A 22110-nucleotide genomic window follows, 5' to 3' on the forward strand; every position below is an offset into this window, starting at 1 on the left:
TATCAGATGAAGAACACCAGGTTAATTTCAAGAAGAATCTGATCTGGGGAATTTTGAGATTTTAGTTTGGGGTTGCTGGCAAACATTTTGGTTTTCTAGGGTTCTTGATGAATAAAAAAATGCACAATCTTTTCAAAATTTCAAACCAATGCACAAAAAATAGAAGCAAAAGTTTCGATCTTTAGCATTAAAAAACTCAATGAAACACAATAACACTATGATTTTGTATGGATCAATATGTACCAAACCCCAATTTATCAGAAATTAATCAAAACCCTAAACCCTAGGCATCAAAACCCTAATATCTACAAATTACAATTCACTACATAAGAAAATAACTCAAGAAATAAAAAAGAAATCTTTAGGGGTGTACTATCCACACACTTCTTGTTAATTTCTAGCATTTGATCTTTTTTAATTCAGTCAATCTAATGAATGCAAATAAAAAAGGGTGTATGAAATAAAAAGCTGTGCGTGGACAACAATATTTATCATATTGGCAAGATGATGAAGAAAGTTTAGGGGATTGAACCCAATCTAATTAATGGGCTTGGGTTATATTGCTCAAAAGACCCGACCCAATTAACGTAAATACCCAAAAATACCCTTAGAATTGTCCTTTAATTACTCACATTGCGCTTCTTCCTTCTGCAAGGGCGGGAATTTGGCGCCAAAGTTCGTTAGTCTTCATATTCAGTTGAGTGCTGACCAACCGATATCTAAACCAGAAAAATCAAGAAAGCTCTCATCTTTCTTTTTTCCTCAAGCTTTTCTCTGCTTCTCCAATGGCGCCGAACCACCACTCATTTCTTCTAATCTTCTTTCTCACCACTCTGTTCTCAGCCATCAACCCAATCGCCACCGTCACTGCCTCTCCCTCACCGCCACCGCCACCGCCACAAACCCCATCTCCATCTCCATCACCATCACCATCATTAACACCACCATCCCCACCGCCATTATCTCCGCCACCGCCTCCTCCGCATTCACGGCCATCCCCAAGCGCGACGCCCCAACAACTCAACAACATAATCGACGCCCTAATCGGAGCTGGCGACTTCGGGAACTGGGTCAACATCATCACCGGCGCAAACCCACTAGCCCTCCCTTTGAGCGCCACCCTCTTCATCCCGCAAGACAACGCTTTGAACAGCCTCCCCACCACCGACCCCTTCATGTTCCCCTACCACGTCGTCCCGCAGCGCCTCAGCTTTGCCGACCTCCAGCTCTTCAAGCCCGGATCCCGCCTCCCTACTCTGCTCCCCGGCAAGTCCATCCTCATCACCAACACCTCCCCCTCCAATTTCACCCTCGACGACGCTCCGATCACTCAGCCCGACCTCTACGTCACCGCCACGATGGCGGTCCACGGTGTCGGAACTATTCTTCAGTACTCCGTTTACGGCGACGGGCTCAACCTCTTGCCCAAGCCCAATTCCCAGCAGGGGCAGCAGCGGCATAATCCTCCGCCGTCATCGCCGCAGGGGCTGTTTCTGCCAACCGGGGAAGCCATCGGCGCTGGGTGGAAGTCTGATGCGGCGCCGCCGTGCAGCTGTGTCGAGTTTCCGGTGGGGTGGTTCTTGGTTGCTTGTGTGGTTTTGGGGTTCAGGATTCACAGGTAGTTGAATTCTTGATGATAGCGATGATGACGATCGTGAATTCTTGATCAAGAATTGGATTTTAGGGTTTTTCTGGCAAATCCCAGATTGTTAATTGTGTGAATTTTAGTGTTTGATGATCATCAATCTCAATTCCTTGTTGCAAGATTTGGCAATTTTGTTGTAGTTCTGATCTTTCATGTAAATGGGGTTCTTACTCTGTATTCTTGCTCATGAATGCAATTTACTAGTCAATGATGATATTGTTCCTGTTTCTCTGCCAGTGTCTGAATTTCTTCCTCTTTCAATTAAATTAAAAGTGCAATTTTACGAGTGTATCGACATTGGCTAGAGCGGATGTGGTCACCCTTGCAATGCAACCGAGTTCAAATCCTTTTCTCGCATTCAAAGTAGAATATCGCTTGTACAGAAGAAAAATAAAAAAATGAGTTCATTTTTTAGTTAGTTGATGCTCTGGTTTAATGAAGAATGAAGCGCGTCTCGGAGATATTCAGTTATGGTTAGGACAGTTAAACCTACTCTCGTACGAGTTTCTGACAGTTCATTCATCATTCATGAGGAAGAAACGAATGTAAGAATAGAAACAACTTCCGAAACAAAAGGGGATTAAAACATGAACAAGAGGCATCTACTACAAGTAATTGGGTAATTCAAGCATTTAATGAAGAATTTGAAACAGCACCTTTCATTTTCTAAACTTGTTTATCAATGATCAATGAAACAGGATAAGAAAAATTAGATGAGCTTAGCTGATTAAGTCCTAGATCCTATCCTCAAAACAGAAATCCTACTGAACAAAAAGATCTGCAACCAATCGAAAACATTCCGTCCCGCCAAATCAAGACCCTTGGTCCAGTTCATGAGTAGCCACATTACAAATATCTAGTGCCCAACTCAAGACCCAGAAACTCTCCCTCTTTCCCCTCACGGATTTTTTTTCGATCAAAGGATTAGGCCAAATGAATGACTAAATTCGAGTGAGAAGAATGATGGGACCTAACCTTCTTACTTTTCCTTAAATATCTACATGTTTCTGGATCTCTTCGATCATTGATGCGAATGCCACCCTCCATTTTGCACTTTGTGACTTACTGCAGATTACTCTCTGTAATGTACTTAACTCTTCTGAATCTGCCTTCTTTAGTAGTCTTCGTAGTACTAACTGCGTCTCTTCAGTTGAATGATGATCTTCCGCCGATGAACAATCCTGATCCGGCTTTGTCAAACTGACACCAAAAGCTTTCGTCTCCATTTCTCCTAGACAGCAACTTTGTTCGAATGAATGCTGCTTGATTTCACTAACCCTGCAAGACATTGATGGGACCATGCGCCTGTGATTCCAGTAGTCCACGCATTGATGGTCAGGATCAAGAGCCTCAATAGCCTGGAAGAAACATAGTCAGGTGTGAGATACTGGATTAAATTCTATTTTTGAGAGTGGAGTAAGAATTCTTTTTCTTCACCAATGACATAACAAAACCAAAAGCATAGTTTCGTGCGAAAGAAATTAGTTTATCGCAATAAAAAGTAATGACATAAACAAAGAGTTACTGTACCTCAGCAATGGGTTGGGAGAGAAATCCAAACATTTCGAGCCCATTAATGCTCTGCAATGGCTGTATATGGGGCAGTCCGCTTTCCCCTACACTACTCCGTCTGTTTATTTCTTGGTGTAGTCTCTGTAGTACCATTTCCCAGCACTTCTCTGCCGATACATTTGCGAAAACCTCACCTGGGAAATCTTCCAAACTAACCTGAAATTCATGAAAGAAATCTGTTCAGAAATGCATAAACTAAATAAAATGAATGATTTAGAGCCTTTAGAAGTGTGATGGTGTTTAATGCTCACTAGTTTCGCAAACTATGAATTCAATGCAAGTATTCAACAAATTAATGGTCAGCTGTAACTCTGAAATTTACATTTCCCTCAATCTCTCACTTCAGTGTTATTGGAGGTCGAGAGAGACATACCTTGAATAGAGGACCAAGAAGCCCAGCATCGAGAACTTCTGAAATATAGCTACAAACTTTTGTTGGGTCAAGCACACTATAAAACCTAACTCGGCTTCTATACCCTGAAAAAGACAACCATTATTTAGAAAGAAAGAACAACTAGACAAAACAACACGAGAATGAAAAGGAGAGTGAAAAATGCAACCAGAAGAAAGTTATAGAATCCACGCATAGCACTACTGCCAACATACCTTTTGGATATATGGCCTGCTTACTGCACCACAACTTGCCAGAGACAACAGCTCCAAAATCAATAGGCTCAACGGAAGGAATCAACTTTTGTAATTGATAGCTTTGGTCAGTCACAGATATATTTACACCCAACAACTTGTTGCCCTCACTCGCACAGTTATTCCTGATGTCCCTTGAACCGGCAGGGTGGTCATTGTTCAGAACTGTCAGAGCAGATACATTACAGTCATCATCAACTTTCATCATGTCTAGTTCTCTAGCTACATTTGAACTACATACTTTCTTTTGACTAGACACCGATGTAGAGGTCTCCTCCTCAATTGTGATAGCCTTGTTATCACAGTGATCAGATGTGTGCATCGTCCTGCTTTCTTGTTCCTCAGACATATAATTAAGATTCAGATCAAAGCATTCCATCCCCGTCTTTGCTTCATCATTCTTTACCAGAGTTTGATCGTCATTTTGAATATCCATAGTGATGGGAGACGTACTTAAACTAGAAGTTCCATGCTGTGACCCTGACTGGACTACTGCAGAAGAAACCTGACTGGACGAACTGCTAGATGCATTTATGTTCACCTTCTCTTCTGAAACCGGGCAGCAAGGTGAAGGTTCCCTTGGCTCACAAGATTTGATTCTTTTACGAGGCATGCCACTTTCTTCATCCAGCTTAGTTGTATATGTATCAGTACCGTCTCCTCCGTGGTCCTTGGATGCCCATACTTTTATGGCCTCTACTTTCCCTTCCAATGCTTCAACCAGCATATTTAATTCATTGATAGTGTGGCGTTGAAGGACATATCTATGACTGATGTGACATGAACAAAGGTGCTTTGCATGTTTGAGACATGAAAATTGGTCAGGAGAGCATTTGCAGCCGGAGGCAGATAAGTGCAAGTCATAGAAGCAAGAAAAACATTCTCTCTCATTGTTCAAATCAAAGTCTCTTTCCATCTTTTTCAACTTCATACAAATTGGAAGACGATCTAGTCTTTCCTCCTCCATTCGCACTCGTATCTTAACTGCTCTGGTGAGTAGACCATCTTTGCCACAAACACTTTGCCAGCTCATATTTTTTGTAGTTTCCTTTCCAAGAACTGATTTTTCCCAGAGGGCATGTACAGCTTCCCGAGCTGATCCCATTAACAATTTGTCGTGTGAAATTGATGTCTTACGACACTGCTCACTGTAGAGCTCAACTGCATTTTGCCCATGTTCTAGCCAATCAGCAGGGGCCACGTTCACTGCCTCAGCACAGTTGAAGCCGCAATTAAATCCAGAATGGTATGCCCGCGGGAAGGTAAGAACAAATTCCCCAGAATGCTGGACGGCTCGATGCACAGGTACACCTTCAGACTTTAAAACTGTAGGAGATAGCTGAGTGACCTGAACAAAAATGAAAGATGTAATCTTAGTGCCTGAGATAATTATAACAAAACCTATATATGTTAGCATGTGAATAAAAATCTTCTTACCAGTTCATTGAGTAAATCAGGTTGTTCCTCGAACAGATCAGGCAAATACGCTTTCATTGTACGTTCCAAATCCATAGCATGGCTTCCAGAGACTCCATACCATACTTTTGGGTCACCCCAGTGCAGACAATTTAGCGAATACAGGTGGTGGTCCTCAACATGCTGTTACAAACCACAAAAAAGAAGACCAAATAAGAAAACAGGAAACCGAAATATTACACTTTTTCAACGACACAAGAAACAAAAAGATCTGGAGGGCCGTTTTTCGACCATCATAGTGGAATGACATACCCAACAAAATGAAGAAAAGCACATCCCAACATAGAGCCATGGGACTAGAACTCCCGAGATATCGCTTGCTTCAAAACACAGTGCAGAACCAGGCAGACGTGGGAAGTTGTTTAGATTCCAACCTGACATTGCATACTTCTCCAAATCAATTCCGGTTGATGATGCCTTAGGAAAACCACTTCCAAATACTCCTGTTTCCAAGTCAGCTCCATAGTAAACCTGAAATACCAACATAAAAAAGGCCATTTACAAAGATAAGAGTACATTCAATATTCACAAAATGAGTTAAAGGTTCTGAAAAATATGGTTACATACCTCAACCTCATCTGTTGTTGGTGTCTCAACTATTCGCCAGTATTCACCTTCGATGTCCTCCACAGAGGGTTCCCATGTTTTGCTTTTAGTTTCACCACAAGTTGAACCCTCCTTGACATCCTTTGTTCCAAAGTAACTCTCCTTAAAAGTAGCAGCATGTTTCTGAAACTCTTCAAATGTAAAGTCTGATCCTGAATGGAACCCAAACCTCTTATCAGCCTCAGTAGCAGCATTAGCTTCCGAATGTCTTCTGGCTCCCATTCTTGAGTTCCTCCTCCGTTTACGCTTCCGACTTCTACTTTTCTTTCTCATGGCCTCTCTGTTTTGCAGCAAGTCAACTTGCTGAATGCGTGTAGAAAATTTGGCATGTTCCCACACCTCTTTCTCCTTAAGAGGGCAGGGAGGGGTCCAGGAAGGTGGAGGGACAATCCTGCATATACCATAAGATTCGGCCAGTGGGCGGATCGTTGCCATGTAACCAAGTGTATCTTCAAACTCCTAAACGATGAGAACATCACATGTAATTAAATAACCATATATACAAAAAATGCAATGATACAAAAACTGTGACCATCAAAGATATTATAAAAAGCAATGCAACTATCAAACAAATAAAGATGAATACCTCAATAGTTGGATAAAACACGGGTGCTTCATCAATATCAGGCCTGCATGCTTCCTCCGGGTTCCATCTAGCTGATATCTGCAAGAGGCCAATAATGGGATCATTAAGGATCGTAAGGTAACAGAAGAAAACACAAAAAAAATGCGGACAATCTAGGATTTGATGACACAAATGTTTCTTCCAGTTTATTTTCACATGTCTTTCTTTTAATTCATAAAGTACCCAAAGATGCCCGTGTGATGTTATTCAAACACAAAACTTCACAGAGATGACGCTATCACTTCTTAATTATTAAATGTATGCTATGCAACACGATAACTAATTATAAAACGGTCTATACCTTTCGACTTTGAGGGCTGCCAGAGCCCTCAAGTGTGTTATCACTTTTATGGTTGTTCTTAGAAGAATGATCCTGCAAAGCATTTTCCGTAAGAATAAAAAATCAATTGACAGCTTAAATTTTAATATGTTGACAGACCAAAGGCATTCAGTTAAGACAAATAACACTGTAATACGAATGATCCTGCAAAATATCTATTTTAAAACCATTTACTTTCTAAATTTCACTGCCTATAAATGCATTCAGGTGCAAACAAGCACATTACAGTAGCAGATAAAAATGGTCACAAAGACGATATGTGCAATAGAACTCAGAAATTACAGATGCTCACATGACCGCACAAACAAGCAAAAGGGGATCTTACAAAAACCGATTATCAAGCAATTGATTACAAACTTTGAAGAAAAGAAAACCGATTATGTACAAAAATAAACAAAAAGGAAGTACAGTTAAAACAAGTTTTATAGATTTTACACGTATAAGAAACAGATAACACAGATCTGCAATTTCTTGCAGGTTAACGATACAGATGATTTCGAAAACATAAACAGAAAACACAACATCCTATCCAGCCTGAGATTGAAACCCGACACATACATATGACATAACTACACACACACACACACACACACACACACATATATATATGACATAATGGAAAGAAAACAACATTAGGGATAAGAAATCCAACCTCCTTCTGCTGAGATTCTGCAGTTAATTGCAACTGTTCCATTGACTGTAAAAATTTGTGAAACCCTGATCAACCAAACAATATCTGCAAAAGAAAACCCTTTCACTAATCAAAATCAATACATAATCAATCAACCAAAACACAGCTTTCCTACTTTCTCCATAAACCAAACAGAACCTAACCAAAAGAACACAAATTTACGCAATACCTAATTCACCCAACCCCAGAAACAGTTTCTTTCCACTTTCTGATCAAACAAACACAAACCCAATTGGCATTTTCACGAATTGAATCCAAATCAAAACGAGAAACCCAATACTTTTTCAACTGCATGCATCTAACCCACCCCAGAAATTCTTACTGTTTTGGTAAATTTAAATTCTTTTCTACAGCCCCAAACAAATTCAAATTTTTTCCTATTAAAGCAAAAGATTGACTTTGTAAACAAAACTAATATATTTGGAAAAAATAATCAAAGTACAAAAAATAAAAAATAAATATTAGTCTACAAGCAATGAGGATGAAAGCAGACAAAAACCCAAGACACAGTATTTCAGAGAATTAAATATATAGAATACTAAAATATGGAGAAACCGTGGATTGGAAAATCAAGAGGGTACCTTAAGAGCAGGCCTAAGATTCCCAGGTAGGGTGATGACTTGATGTGTAGGCAATCGTTGTACTTGTGAATATATGCAACCCTTCCTCCTCTACAAACACTTTTCAGAAAGAAAACAAAAAACAAAAAACCAAAAAATCTTGGTAATTTAGATATTAGTTTTTTTGTTTTTTGTTTTTTGGGATAATATTAGTAAGAAACAAATAAGAGGAAGAGAGAATGATGTAGGAAAAGGAAAATAAGCCAAGTTTTTGGTGTTTTTTTTTCGAATTTTTGTAAATACTTATTTATTAGAGGGAGAGCCGAGAGGAGGTGAGAGAGAGAGGGTCAAGTGTCAACCCGCTCGAACGCACACAGTTTTAACGGAAAGTGGTGCGTAGTCCAACACTCCAAATCCAAAGTGCGACCAACCGCTCAATAACTTATTTGTAAGTTTCAAATAAATAATAATAATAATAACTAGCATTTGCTTACACATTTTATTCGTATGAACATATTTTTTTAGAAAAATAAGAAGGAGAGAGGGAGAGAGAGAACGTGGGGAGGGGGGGAGTGGAAAGTTTTTATTTTTTTTGTTTTCTTTTAATTTTAAATATTGAAAATATTTTAACATCACATGTAGGAAGTTTCAATAAAAAACAGAAAAGTTTGGACATGTTAAATTACATTATTGCCCATCATTTTTTTGTGTGATAGAAGACTAAATAGTATTTTCACCATTTTTTGGTTGACAAAGATAACCCTCCTAATCAAATTTTCTCCATTTTTTTCCTATTTTGCCCCCACTTTTGATACACTATTGACAAAAGGAGGGCAAAATAATAATTTTGTAACTTTTGACAAAATGACAATCATATTCCTATTTTTCCTATTTTCCCTTTTTTTTTTAGAAAATGACAGTCATTACTTATTTTTCCAATTTTACCCTTATTTTTTATACACAATATTTACATAATGAGGACAAAACAGTAATTATGTCATATTTAAAAAAATACACTTATTAAGAGTTCACACACACAAAGTGTATGCTCTCTGATAGTAATAATTGTCTATAAGTTATTTGAGCTAAAGTGGGTCCTCCTCACTTGGCAAAGAAAAGTGGGTCCTATCACACCATCAGGGGCGGATCCACCTTAAAGCAAGGTGGGTCAGCTGATCCTCTCAAATTTAGAAATCTTTTATGAAAAAATTGGGTGATAACTTTTTAAAACTTGAGATGCCCTTAAAAGTTGCTCTCCAGCTGCTTGACGAATTGCTTCTGTGAACACTGGGTTGGATAGTTACTAGCCTCATTCTTTTGTATGCGTTTGCTATATGCATTTGCCGATAGGCTCAATCAACATACACTAGCATATGTCATCATGGTCACACAAAAGCTATTGATCTCAATTGACATTCTCGCTTATCCGTCATTTCACACAATATTTTTGTTTTTGGTCGTCAAATTGTAAATCAAACGAAAACGAAAAAACGGGTGTTCGTTTATCCGTCATTTCCCAAAGAGGTAAAAAAAAAAAAGTATATTTCTGTACGCAAAATGCGTTTTCAAACACCCATTTTCTTTGGAACCCTTCATCTAATTTCTAAATTTCTTTAGACACCCAAAGATACTAGAGATAACACATAGATGGGAACGCAACGCATCCAAGAGCAATGAGACTGGAGTGCATGAAAATAATTTTCTGTGGTGCCCAAAAAATTGGCAACTTCAAAAATACAAAATGCCCCAGAGTGTTTGACGAAATGCTGCAGTGGACTGAAATGCCCGAATGACTTCCGTGGAGAGGAGCTAGCACAGTCCGGTTTTCACTGCATTGCCACGGCAGTGTTTTCTGGGCGAGGAGACGCTTTGTATTAATCTCCAAAAACTCGAAAGCTCACGGTTGAGCTTCACCGGTAAGTTTCGAATCCGAAGTCCAAACCTTTTCGCTTCTCAAATTTTCAAATACTCTGTTTTCTCCAGCTGAAAATGTTAAATGTAAAATTTGTACCAATCATTTCTAATCTCCACAGAAAAATTACATCTTTACATCATCTTATTGCTCTTGTGTATATCAAATTGGCTCCTGAGTTACGAATATTAAGCATCCCTTCACACGTCATATTGAGCATCCCTTCACACGAAAATTACATCTTTACATCATCTCGGTCTCTCCTACTTTTCTTCTCGAAAAACTGATGAAGGTAGACTTGTTGTTTCTGTTAAAAGCACCTTCATATTGAGCATCTTGTAATTCATTATATGCACTTATGTTATGTAGAAACTTTTGTCCGGCGCTTGTGGATGCACTTAATCTGCCGTACCAACTTTTGTCCGGCCCTTATGGAACTCTAAAGTTGTTGGCCAGCATGGAAGCACGGCATGATCTCTTACCTGAACATGAGACGTTGAATCTTCCGCGTGACTTTGGTATCTAACCTGCACAAATAACTGAGAACCCAAATCAATAGGTTTATAATTACCCCCCTGCCCATAGTCGTTGTTGAGACTTGGAAAGTGATCAGAGGGGTAGTTTTCATAATAATTTCAAATGGTGACCGAAGTTTATGCCAATGGCTCTAAGTTCTATAAATCCCATCCCCTTCGACTCAGCCTAATCCACCCGCTAATTAACCCCTTCCTTTCAACTTACTGCACATTTTGCTTACTTGATCTTTAAACTCAAAGCTGTATGACCATGTCTTCCAATTCCCTACCTTCTCCCCCCAACTTTTGCTTCGGACAGAGTTTTGCTTCGTTCTTCTCCGTAAGTGGACTCCTCGTTCGCTACTTTTATACTGATTGTTTTAATTGAAAGTTCAGTTTCTTATGGCATTTGTAATGTTAAAATATGCTCGAATCCAGCACACCACTGATGCATGAATGAAATCGTTAATTGAGCAAACACAAGAAATCAACAAGGCTTTTCTATTTTAGAAGTTTCATTTGTATACAATTTCACTGGTACGTTATAGGGCTTGTGTTAGTGAGGTGAAAATTGTGCGAGTTGACACATTCTCAACAAGTCTAAATGCACTTAAAACCCGTTAGACGAGAGACCAGTTGAATTCCTATTGAAGCACTTAAAGCCTCTGTCACTAGAAGCAAACCAAGTAAACTAACTCAATACCACAAGTCTAACCGTTAATTATGGTAGAAGTTATCTGTGTAGTAGCTTCCACGCTATAAGAGCGGTACTCCTCTCCGTTAGAAAATCAGGTAAGCACTTACCCAAACGCAACCCGTCACCACTCCCAACAGGTAGCCTTCTCCAGTTTTTGTTTATGTGTGTACTAGCTTTCCCCACCGGGGTGGTAGCCCTCTCTGGCTAAGGGTTAGGCGTTTACATACCGCCCGAAACAGTGGCGTCACACACTCCCAACGGAACAGATAGCCTTTTAGATGTTTTTGTTATTGTGTACACTTATTAGCTTTCGAGAGCTTATTGTTTGGTGGCTTTCACTCCATCAGGAATGGCAACTCCGCACATTACTAGTAAGTACTCAACTACCTCCACAGCAGATTCATACAACCCGTATAACGCGGACGCCTCTACACATTACCCTCTTCACGCGACAACACGTAAAATTGATAGGCTTCGACTCTTAAGTTTTGCGGGATTTTACAGGGTTTACAGGCAGTCTCAGAGGCGCTTAGAATCTCAACTAGGCAGGTCCACAAGGCTAACGGACCTTTAAGTTCACTGACTTAAATTGAAGATGGGTTTTCCTCACACTTGTGTGTTTAAGGTCACAAGACCTACAACAAACCAGTTTAAATCTGAAAAAATAAATTTGAAAAACATTTAGGTTACAAGCCATTGATTCCACATGTTTAGCAGTTCAACTTCACACACACTTTTATGTACTGAGTTCGAGCTTTTAAAAATATAAAATGAAGAAACTTGTAATGCAAGAAAAATGTTTTTTTTTTTTTTTAATAGCGTATAACAAGGAGTCCACTTTAGAAAAAGAATCCCACAAAACCCTAGCCTTGTTTCCTTCGGGAATTCTTTATTTATTTTCCTCAAAACTTTTCCCATTTGGCCTTCTAATATCCTCATAACTTTGCACATACCTTAAATTATACCCTCATTTCCAATTCAGTTCAATCATATGCACCCAATTCAATCTTAGGCACCAAACTAGCCAAATCCCTTTCACCCATACCTTAAGTTATACGATCGTTTCCAATCCAATTCAATCTTATTCAACCGAATTCAATCCTAGACACCATACTAGCCCAATCTCCTTCACACAACCCTTAAACTAAGGATCATTTCCAACCCAGTTCAATCCTATTTAATCCTAAGCATCAAGGTAGCCAAATCTCCTTCACACATACCTTAAATTATACGATCATTTCCACAACCCAGTTCAATCCCATTCAACCCAATTAAATCCTAGGCACCAAATTAGCCAATCCCTTTCAAACATACCTGACACCGATAAACTTATCCTACTCAATGCAATCCTAGCCAACCCAGCTCAATCCTAGTCACCAATCTATCCACCAAAAACCCTTTACAGTCCAGACGGTGAACACAAAAAATTAGGGGCACTCGCAATATTTCTTTCGAAAACAAAATCCTAACAATCCCAAATAATACTATCTTTCCCCCTGCAGTAATTTACATATCAATCCAATATCTCAATCCCCCTTACCAGTGTGACGATGATACTACTTTTTTAACCTAAACTCGCTCCGTCTAACTTTAACGATTCACGTCACTAATCTACCACAACATTTCGTGTGCAAACGTAAAATATCTAAATGATCACACGTATAATTAATATTAAAAAGAATTAATATTCAGACTATAAATTCTAATACCATTTTATTAGACTCGTTATCAAACGCTACAATCTAGACCCTGACTGTTGCCCTTGTCACTTGTCAGCCAAGAACGAGGCTCACACTCGACTCGACTCGCCACGTCCGAAAACTTAGTGGAAAACTTGACAGGCAATTAACTAGGGTCTACATTGCAACATTTGATGCTTCTTTTATTTTCTGGCGAAACTCAACGTTTGACAGTCATGTCTCGACCAGAAAACAAAAAGAACATTTGATACTCATGGCATGGCGTACGTAAATTTCCGTCACCCGCAACATTGCTCAAGAAACAATCTTGAGCATGCGACATAAAGTCTTGGTCGCATCCTCAGGACTGACCATGTGGTCTCTCATAGGAGGCTCACCGACATCCATGTTGAGAATACGACGGAGAGCACGCGTCGCAACCTCAGCACTGGTCAGATGATCTCCTTCCGGGGAAGGAGAAACATGCACAAAGTGCGGCATGGGCAATGTGGTGGGTGGGGGTGAATTGAGGTAGGCAGGGCCTGCCCAGAATTCAGATACAGGAGGCCGAGAAGGAATACTAACCTGACAGCGGCGCCGCCAGACGGCAGTTGACCGAACTTGCCTCTTAACTTCCATCTTCAGTCTTCGAAGCAAATCTTGATGGACTTGGTGGCAGCGACAAGAGCTTGCACGAAAAATAATTCCCAAGACTAGGACTAGGGTTTAGGAAGGAAATTAAAGAAAGAAAATAGAGGACGCGAAGTTGGTGGTTTTTCGATAACGAGAGAGCAGAGCGGCTCGTGAGTTATATATGCATGAAGATTTTTAGAGAAGAGGAGTTCGGTGTTGGTGGCTTTATATGCATGCGGGGTTTTTACAAACTCAAGTTGGTGAGGTCAACCGACCTAAAATCCGATCTGCCACATTTTTAGGATCAACTAGATTAGATGCGGCATTTTAGGATAGAGAAATTAGATTCTCATCCCTATTTTTTATACTTCATTGATTAAAATTTTATTTCTTTTCAATTTTTATCAAGGTATTTGAGTTTTAATAAACGTCATTTATTTAGTGTTATAAACGTTAAATTTTAGTATATTTATATTTATGCCTAAACTTTTTATATATTTCTTTTTATCGTTTGTTTTAAATTTTAAAGTGTACCAATTTTCTTTTAAATTTTAATTTGTACCCATGTATTAATTTCCTTTTGTCCGTTATTTTTTAAACTTTTATTTGTACTCATAATTTATTTATAATGTACCCATTTTTCGTTACAAATGTACTACTCTATTATATGTAAAATGTATCCTTTTTTTTGTAAGTACCATTTTTATGTAAAATGTAAGGAAAACTAAAGAAAATGGCTTGAAAACATTGAGTTTTAATGATATGGACAAAATAAAAAGTAAAGTGAATAGTACTATGATTGATTTTTTAGTGTAAAAATGTGGTTTTTCGTTAAGGTAAACAGTACCAAGAGTTTTTTTTGTTAAAGTTCCCTAAAATGTACCCATTTTTTAATGTAAAATCTTTTTTTTTTTTTTTTTGTAAGTCATAGAAGCAAGAAAAACATTCTCTCTCATTATTCAAATCAAAGTCTCTATCCATCTTTTTCAACTTCATACAAATTGGAAGATGATGTAGTACTTCCTCCTCCATTCGATCGTGTCTTAACTGCTCTGGTGAGTAGACCATCTTTGCCACAAACACTTTGCCAGCTCATATTTCTTGTAGTTTTCTTTCCAATAACTGATTTTTCCCAGAAGTACAGCTTCCCGAGCTGATCCCAGTAGCAATTTGTCATGTGAAATTGCTGTCTTGCGACACTGCTCACTGTAGAGCTCAACTGCATTTTGCCCATGTTCTAACCAATCAACAGGGGCCACGTTCACTGCCTCAGCACAGTTGAAGCCACAATTAAATCCAGAATGGCATGCCCGCGGGAAGGTAAGAACAAACTCCCCAGAATGCTGGACGGCTCGATGCACAGGTACTCCTTCAGACTTTAAAACTGTAGGAGAGAGCTGAGTGACCTGAACAAAGATGAAAGGTGTGATCTCAGTGCCTGAGATAATCATAACAAAAACTTTAAATGTCAGCATGTGAATGAAAATCTTCTTACCAGTTCATTGAGTAAATCAGGTTGTTCCTCGAACAGATCAGGCAAATACGCTCTCATTGTACGTTCCAAATCCGTAGCATGGCTTCCAGAGACTCCATACCATACTTTTGGGTCACCCCAGTGCAGATAATTTAGCGAATAGAGGTGGTGGTCCTCAACATGCTGTTACAAACCACAAAAAAGCAGACCAAATAAGAAAACAGTAAACAAAAAAGGAAGTATAGTTAAACACATTCTATAGATTTTACACGTATAAGAAACAGATAACACAGATCTGCAATTTCTTGTAGGTTAACGATACAGATGATTTCGATAACATAAACAGAAAACACAACATCCTATCCGGCCTGAGATTGAAACCCGACACATACATATGACATAACTACACACATATATATGACATAATAGAAAGAATACAACATTAGGGATTAGAAATCCAACCTCCTGCTGAGATTCTGCAGTTAATTGCAACTGTTCCATTGACTGTAAAAATTTGTGAAACCCTGATCAACCAAACAATATCTGCAAAAGAAAACCCTTACACTAATCAAAATCAATACATAATCAATCAATCAACCAAAAAACAGCTTTCCTACTTTCTCCGTAAACCAAACAGAACTTAACCAAAAGAACACAAATTTAAGCAATACCTAATTACCCAACCCCAGAAACAAATTTTTTCCACTTTCTGATCAAACAAACACAAACCCAATTGGCATTTTCACGAATTGAATCCAAATCAAAACGAGAAACCCAATACTTTTTCAACTGCATGCATCTAACCCACCCCAGAAATCTTACTATTTTGGTAAATTTAAATTCTTTTCTACACCCCCAAACAAATTCAAATTTTTTCCTATTAAAGCAAAAGATTGACTTTGTAAACAAAACTAATATATTTGGAAAAAATAATCAAACTACAAAAAAAAAAAAAATAGTCTACAAACAATGAGGATGAAAGCAGACAAAAACCCAACACACAGTATTTCAGAGAATTAAATATATAGAATACTAAAATATGGAGAAAAAGTGGATTGGAAAATCAAGAGGGTATTGGATAGTGGCCAAATTAGTGGTCAACTTGGCATCCACTTTCGGCTAGTAAACAAAACAAAAGAATGAATGACAAAATGATGAGGGAACATCATGATGAGGAGGCATCATGATTATGTTTCCTTCTTTTGTGGTATTTTCAAAATCATAATTATTGGTTTTTTCCGGGTAGAAGAAATAAGAGAGGGAGAGCTCATTTTCAGTTTAGAGCTGCAGAGAGAAGTGAGAGCTGCCGAGAGCAGGGAGAGTTGCAGAGAGCCCAAAAGGAAGAAGAAGCTGCTGCTTCATTTGGTTAGTAATTATCCACCAAAGTAGTTGTTGTTGTAATAGTTTTGAGCTATATGTATAGAGAAGAAATTATTCATTATATTTCTTTCTCTATTTGTTTATGTGGTGTGTGAGAGCTATGTATTGGGTTATTTGGGTTGTGAGATTGTCAACACTTTGTAAACTCCCAATTGGTTGATAGTGGATTATTGGGTGAGCTCCTACTGCTCCGATGACGTACTCCAGTTACACTGACTGTTGAGGAACCTCGTTAAAATCTTGGTGTCTTTTATATTTTGTTCTTGCATTTTCATTTGATAAATTTCCTGTGGGTCAGCTTGAGTTAGTTCCAATTGTTTTGGTGTTATCCTAGCACAACAATTGGTATCAGAGCACTGGTTGCTCTGGGGTACTGTCTAGTTCCCAAAGATGTCAGACGGGCAAGATAAGAATTCTTTTGGAAGCAACTCCGGGTTTGCAAGAACTACGTTGCAAAATGCAAAGTTTGAAGTTGAAAAGTTTGATGGCACAAACAACTTCGGGATGTGGCAATGTGAGGTCAAAGATGTGTTGGCTCAACAAGATCTACTTGTTGCTTTAGGAGAGAAGCCAGAAGCTATGTCGAAGCCGGAATGAGAGAAATTAAATTTGTGGGCTTGCTCTTCAATTCGGTTGTGCCTTGCAAAAACTCAGAAGTATTTTGTGATGCGGGAGACATTGGCAAATGTGTTGTGGCAAAAATTGGAAGACAAGTATATGACGAAGAGTGCAAAGAACCGGCTACACTTGAAGAAAAAGCTCTACCGCTTCCAATACAAAGAAGGTACAAAAATGATTAGACACCTTGATGCTTTTAATAAGTTGATAGCCGACTTGTTAAATTTAGATGAAGATATTAAGGATGAAGATAAGACCTTAATATTGTTGAATTCCTTGCCGGACTCTTATGAGCATTTTGTTACCACTATTATGCATGGTAAAGAAACTGTGAAATTTGAAGATGTGTCAAATGCCTTGATGAATTATGAAATGAGGCATAGAGATAAAAATCATGATAGTACCTCTGAAACTTTATTTGTTAGAGGTAGATCATCGGAGAGGAGGTCCTCTACTAGTAGGAAAAAATCACACTCTCGACCTAGAGGAAACTCTAAAGGTAGAAAAACCTTGGAAAAGGATGAATGTGCATTTTGTCATAATAAGGGCCATTGGAAGAAAGATTGTCCTAGGTTGAAGACCAAAGGAAAAGAAAGTTCTGAAGCCAATGTTGCTGGGGTTGAAACAGATTTTTTTGATTTTGCTTTAACCACTTCCTCATCATTTGATTGTGCTACTAAGTAGGTGTTGGATACGGATTGTACTCATCATATGACTCCTCACAAGGATTGGTTTTCAAGCTTGAAAGAGTTTGATGGTGGTGTTGTGTTCATGGGAGATGACAATCCTTGCACAACAAAATGGATTGGTACAGTTCGTTTGAAGTTGCATGATGGAATGGTTAAAGAGTTGACAGGTGTTCGGTATGTACCGAATTTGAAAAAAAAATCTTATTTCTTTGGGCACTTTAGAAGCCAAGAGCTTCAGGTTTCATTCAGATGGGCAGACATTGAAAGTTACTTATGGTGCATTTGTTGTGATGAAAGCTCATCGATATGGTCATTTGTATCTATTGCAAGGAAACACCGTGACAGGTGAAGCGTTTGTAGTCTCAGAAAATATGGGCACATCTGATTCAGATACTACTAGACTGTGGCATATGAGATTGGGCCATGCCGGTGAGAAAGCTCTACAAGGGCTTGTGAAAAAAGGTCTTTTAAAGGGTGCCACGACTTGTAAGCTTGATTTCTGCGAGCATTGTGTCTTGGGAAAGCAAACTAGAGTGAAGTTTGGTACTGCAGTACATCAGACGAAGGGCATTCTTGATTATGTGCATTCAGATGTTTGGGGTCCTACAAAGACTCCCTCTTTGAGTGGTAGACATTGGTTCGTGACTTTTGTTGATGATTATTCAAGAAGGTCTTGAGTCCACACTATGAAGCACAAAAGTGAGGTGTTGAGCATTTTCTTGGGTTGGAAGAAAATGGTTGAAAATCAGACTGGGAGAAAGATTAAGATTTTGAGATCGGATAATGGTGGTGAATACACATTTGACCATTTCTTTAAAGTTTGCAAAGAGGAAGGGATTGTGAGATATTTTAGTGTCCGGGGAACTCCACAACAAAATGGAGTTGCAGAAAGATTGAATGGAACCTTGCTTGAGAATGTTAGATGCATGTTGTCTCAGTCGGGTTTGAGCAAGTCGTTTTGGGCAGAGGAAGTTACTTATGCATGTCACATCATTAACCGGTTACCCTCAGCTGCTATTCAGGGTAAGACACAAATAGAGGTATGGACTGAAAAACCTTCTTCTGATTATGATCATATTCGTATTTTTAGTTCACCTGCTTATTTTCATGTAACTGAAAATAAACTTGATCCTAGAGCCAAAAAGGCTATCAGGTTGTGGTGTCCAGAGATGAAGAAACTGGTAATTAGTAGAGATGTGACATTTGATGAAGAAAGTATGTTCAGAAACTCTGAGAAGAATGTAAAAGATGTCCAACATGTGGAGCTTGATAAAGTTGCCTCTGGTACTTCAAATCCTATTTCCGCTGATGTCGAAGCCACTACAAGTGAAAAAGTGGGAGACCATGAGGATGTTGAAGAAGTTGAACTTAAAGATTCTATTCAAGTTGAAGAGCAAGTTTCACCTCAAGAGTCTATTACCAAGAACAGAGGAAAAAGACAAATTACCAAGCCAACTCGGTATAGTGACTATGTTGCTTTTGCTCTTCCTATTATCACTGATGAGATTCCATCCAATTTTGAGGAAGCCATTGAGAGTGAGGAAAATGAGAAGTGGTGCAATGCCATGGGTGATAAGATGAATTCTCTCTTGAAGAACAAGACTTGGGAGTTAGCTAAATTACCTAAGGGTAAGAAAGCTATTGGTTGCAAATGGGTGTATGTCAAAAAGGAAGATGCTGATGAGAAAAGCAATGTGAGATTCAAAGCAAGATTAGTTGTTGAAGGGTATGCACAAAAGGAGGGCATTGACTACAATGAAATATTTTCTCCGGTTGTGAAGCACTCATCAATTCGTATTATGTTAGCTTTTGTTGCACAATATGATCTTGAGCTTGTGCAACTCGATGTAAAGACGGCTTTCCTACATGGTGATTTGAATGAAGAGATCTATATGTGTCAACCGGATGGGTATATAATGAAAGGGAAGGAAAATTTGTTTTGCAAATTGAAGAAATCACTTTATGGCTTGAAGCAATCTCCAAGGCAATGGTATTTGAGGTTTGATAAATTTATGAGAGGCCAAAATTATTCTAGAAGTCAATATGATCATTGTGTGTACTTCAAGAAGTTGCAAGATGTGTCTTTCATTTATTTATTAATATATGTTGATGATATGTTGATTGTCTCAAAGAATGTCGAAGAGATTGAGAAATTGAAGAAGCACATGAAGAATGAGTTTGAGATGAATGATCAAGGTGAAGCAAAGAAGATCCTTGGCATGGAGATCACTAGAGACAGAGAGAAAGGTTTAGTATGCTTGAATCAAAGACATTACCTTGAGAAGTTGATTCGGAAGTTTGGAGTTCATGATTCAACCAAATCGGTTAGTACCCCTTTGGCTCCTCATTTTAAATTGAGTTCTCTACAATGTCCTAAAGCTGATAAGGAGAAGCTGCAAATGAAAAATATACCATATGCAAATTTGGTTGGTAGTTTGATGTATGCAATGGTATGCTCTAGACTGGATATTGCTCATGCAGTTGGCATGGTGAGTCGATATATGCATAATCCTGGTAAAGAGCACTGGCAAGCAGTTAAGTGGATATTGAGGTATCTCCATGGTACTCAAGATGTTGGTTTATGTTTTGAGAGGGATGACTTTGGTATTGGTCATTTTGCAGTTGGTTATGTTGATTCAGATTATGCAGGTGATCTGGATGGAAGGAAGTCTACTACAGGCTATGTGTTTACTATGGCTAAAGGGCCAGTTTGTTAGAGGTCCATTTTGCAGTCGTCTGTTGCCTTGTCTACTACAGAGGCTGAATATATGGCAGTTGCTGAAGCTATAAAGGAGGCCATTTATTTAGCTAAGTATTAGGTTCACCATGCGAGGACCAAGCACATAGATGTGCGTTATCACTTTGTTCGTGAAGTTGTTGGTGAAGGAGAAATCATTCTTCAGAAGATTCCAACTAAAGACAACCCCGCTGATATGTTGACTAAGGTTGTTGGTGTAGCCAAGTTGTTCATTGCTTGAACTTGGCTCACATTTTGCCTATATAAAGAAGGCGATGAGCAGTAGGAGTTTTTGGAGCATTTGGCTCGGCATGAGTTGTTCTCTTGCTAGTGTTTGGGAGTGTTTTTGTGTTGGTTGGCTTATCAGTGGTGTTTTCGGAATTTGGCCAAAGTGGAGATTGTTGGATAGTGGCCAACTTGGCATCCACTTTCGGCTAGTAAACAAAACAAAAGAATGAAGGACAAAATGATGAGGGAACATCATGATAAGGAGGCATCATGATTATGTTTCCTTCTTTTGTGGTCTTTTCAAAACCATAATTATTGGTTTTTTTCGGGTAGAAGAAATAAGAGAGGCAGAGCTCATTTTCAGTTTAAAGCTGCAGAAAGAAGTGAGAGCTGCCGAGAGCAGGGAGGGTTGCAAAGAGCCCAAAAGGAAGAAGAAGCTGCTGCTTCATTTGGTTTGTAATCATCCACCAAAGTAGTTGTTGTTGTAATAGCTTTGAGCTATATGTATAGAGAAGAAATTATTCATTATATTTCTTTCTCTATTTGTTTCTGTGGTGTGTGAGAGCTATTGGGTGTATTGGGTTATTTGGGTTGTGAGATTGCCAACACTTTGTAAACTCCCAATTGGTTGATAGTGGATTATTGGGTGAGCTCTTACTACTCCGATGACGTACTCCAGTTACACTGACTGTTGAGGAATCTCGTTAAAATCTTGGTGTCTTTTATTTTTTGTTCTTGCATTTTCATTTGATAAATTTCCTGTGGGTTAGCTTGAGTTAGTTTCAATTGGTTTTGGTGTTATCCTAGCACAACAGAGGGTACCTTAAGAGCAGGCCTAAGATTCCCAGGTAGGGTGATGACTTGATGTGTAGGCAATCGTTGTACTTGTGAATATATGCAACCCTTCCTCCTCTACAAACACTTTTCAGAAAGAAAAAAAAAACAAAAAAACAAAAAATCTTGGTAATTTAGATATTAGTTTTTTTTGTTTTTGGTTTTTGGGATAATATTGGTAAGAAACAAATAAGAGAAAGAGAGAATGATGTGGAATAAGGAATCCTGCATGAACGAGGAAGTTGGATCGAACACTAGTAGGAAAAGGAAAACAAGCCAAGTTTTTGCCCGCTCAAACGCACAGAGTTTTAACGGAAACCAAATCCAAAAGTGCAACCAACCGCACAATAACTTGTTTGTAAGTTTTATAAAAAAAAATATATATATATATATATATATATAAACTTGTCTGTAAGTTATTCGAGCTAAAGTGGGTCCTCCTCACTTGGCAAAGAAAAGTGGGTCCTATCATACCATCAGGAGCGGATCCACCTTAAAGTAAGGTGAGTCAACTGGCGTTCTCAAGCTCAGAAATCTGTTATGGAAGAGCTGAG

The 22110-nt window shown here is 38.7% G+C and overlaps 3 protein-coding genes across 7 annotated transcripts; 1 reads left to right on the top strand and 2 right to left on the bottom strand.

Moving 5' to 3' along the window:
• The first annotated feature begins 689 nt into the window (after window positions 1-689).
• LOC103454523 (FAS1 domain-containing protein SELMODRAFT_448915-like) lies at window positions 690-1877 on the top strand. Its single transcript, XM_017337475.3, has one exon. The coding sequence runs from the start codon at window positions 786-788 to the stop codon at window positions 1620-1622; it is 837 nt and encodes a 278-aa protein (XP_017192964.2). The 5' UTR covers window positions 690-785; the 3' UTR covers window positions 1623-1877.
• A 399-nt stretch (window positions 1878-2276) lies between these two features.
• On the bottom strand, window positions 2277-21644 carry LOC103454526 (lysine-specific demethylase JMJ18). Of its 5 annotated transcripts, none has more exons than XM_029098201.2 (11): window positions 21545-21644; window positions 15533-15613; window positions 6871-6942; window positions 6531-6608; window positions 5906-6403; window positions 5591-5809; window positions 5300-5461; window positions 3824-5210; window positions 3591-3694; window positions 3176-3373; window positions 2277-3003 (listed from the first exon to the last, which is right to left on the bottom strand). In XM_029098201.2, exons 2-11 carry the CDS (start codon window positions 15569-15571, stop codon window positions 2635-2637), a joined length of 3126 nt encoding a protein of 1041 aa, XP_028954034.1. In that variant the 5' UTR covers window positions 15572-15613; window positions 21545-21644; the 3' UTR covers window positions 2277-2634. The 5 variants fall into 5 exon arrangements, with proteins under 5 accessions (XP_028954034.1, XP_028954031.1, XP_028954033.1 ...); XM_029098198.2 differs by lacking the exons at window positions 15533-15613; window positions 21545-21644 and adding exons at window positions 7562-7645; window positions 8182-8513; XM_029098200.2 differs by lacking the exons at window positions 15533-15613; window positions 21545-21644 and adding exons at window positions 7562-7645; window positions 7770-8156.
• Window positions 14530-15477, bottom strand: LOC139196541 (lysine-specific demethylase JMJ15-like). The gene is made up of 2 exons (XM_070822701.1): window positions 15092-15477; window positions 14530-15002 (listed from the first exon to the last, which is right to left on the bottom strand). The coding sequence occupies exons 1-2, from the start codon at window positions 15146-15148 to the stop codon at window positions 14640-14642; spliced, it is 420 nt and encodes a 139-aa protein (XP_070678802.1). The 5' UTR covers window positions 15149-15477; the 3' UTR covers window positions 14530-14639.
• Window positions 21645-22110: the final 466 nt, after the last annotated feature.

The sequence above is a fragment of the Malus domestica genome, chromosome 05 (genome assembly GCF_042453785.1).
Source record: "Malus domestica chromosome 05, GDT2T_hap1".
NCBI lineage: Eukaryota > Viridiplantae > Streptophyta > Magnoliopsida > Rosales > Rosaceae > Malus > Malus domestica.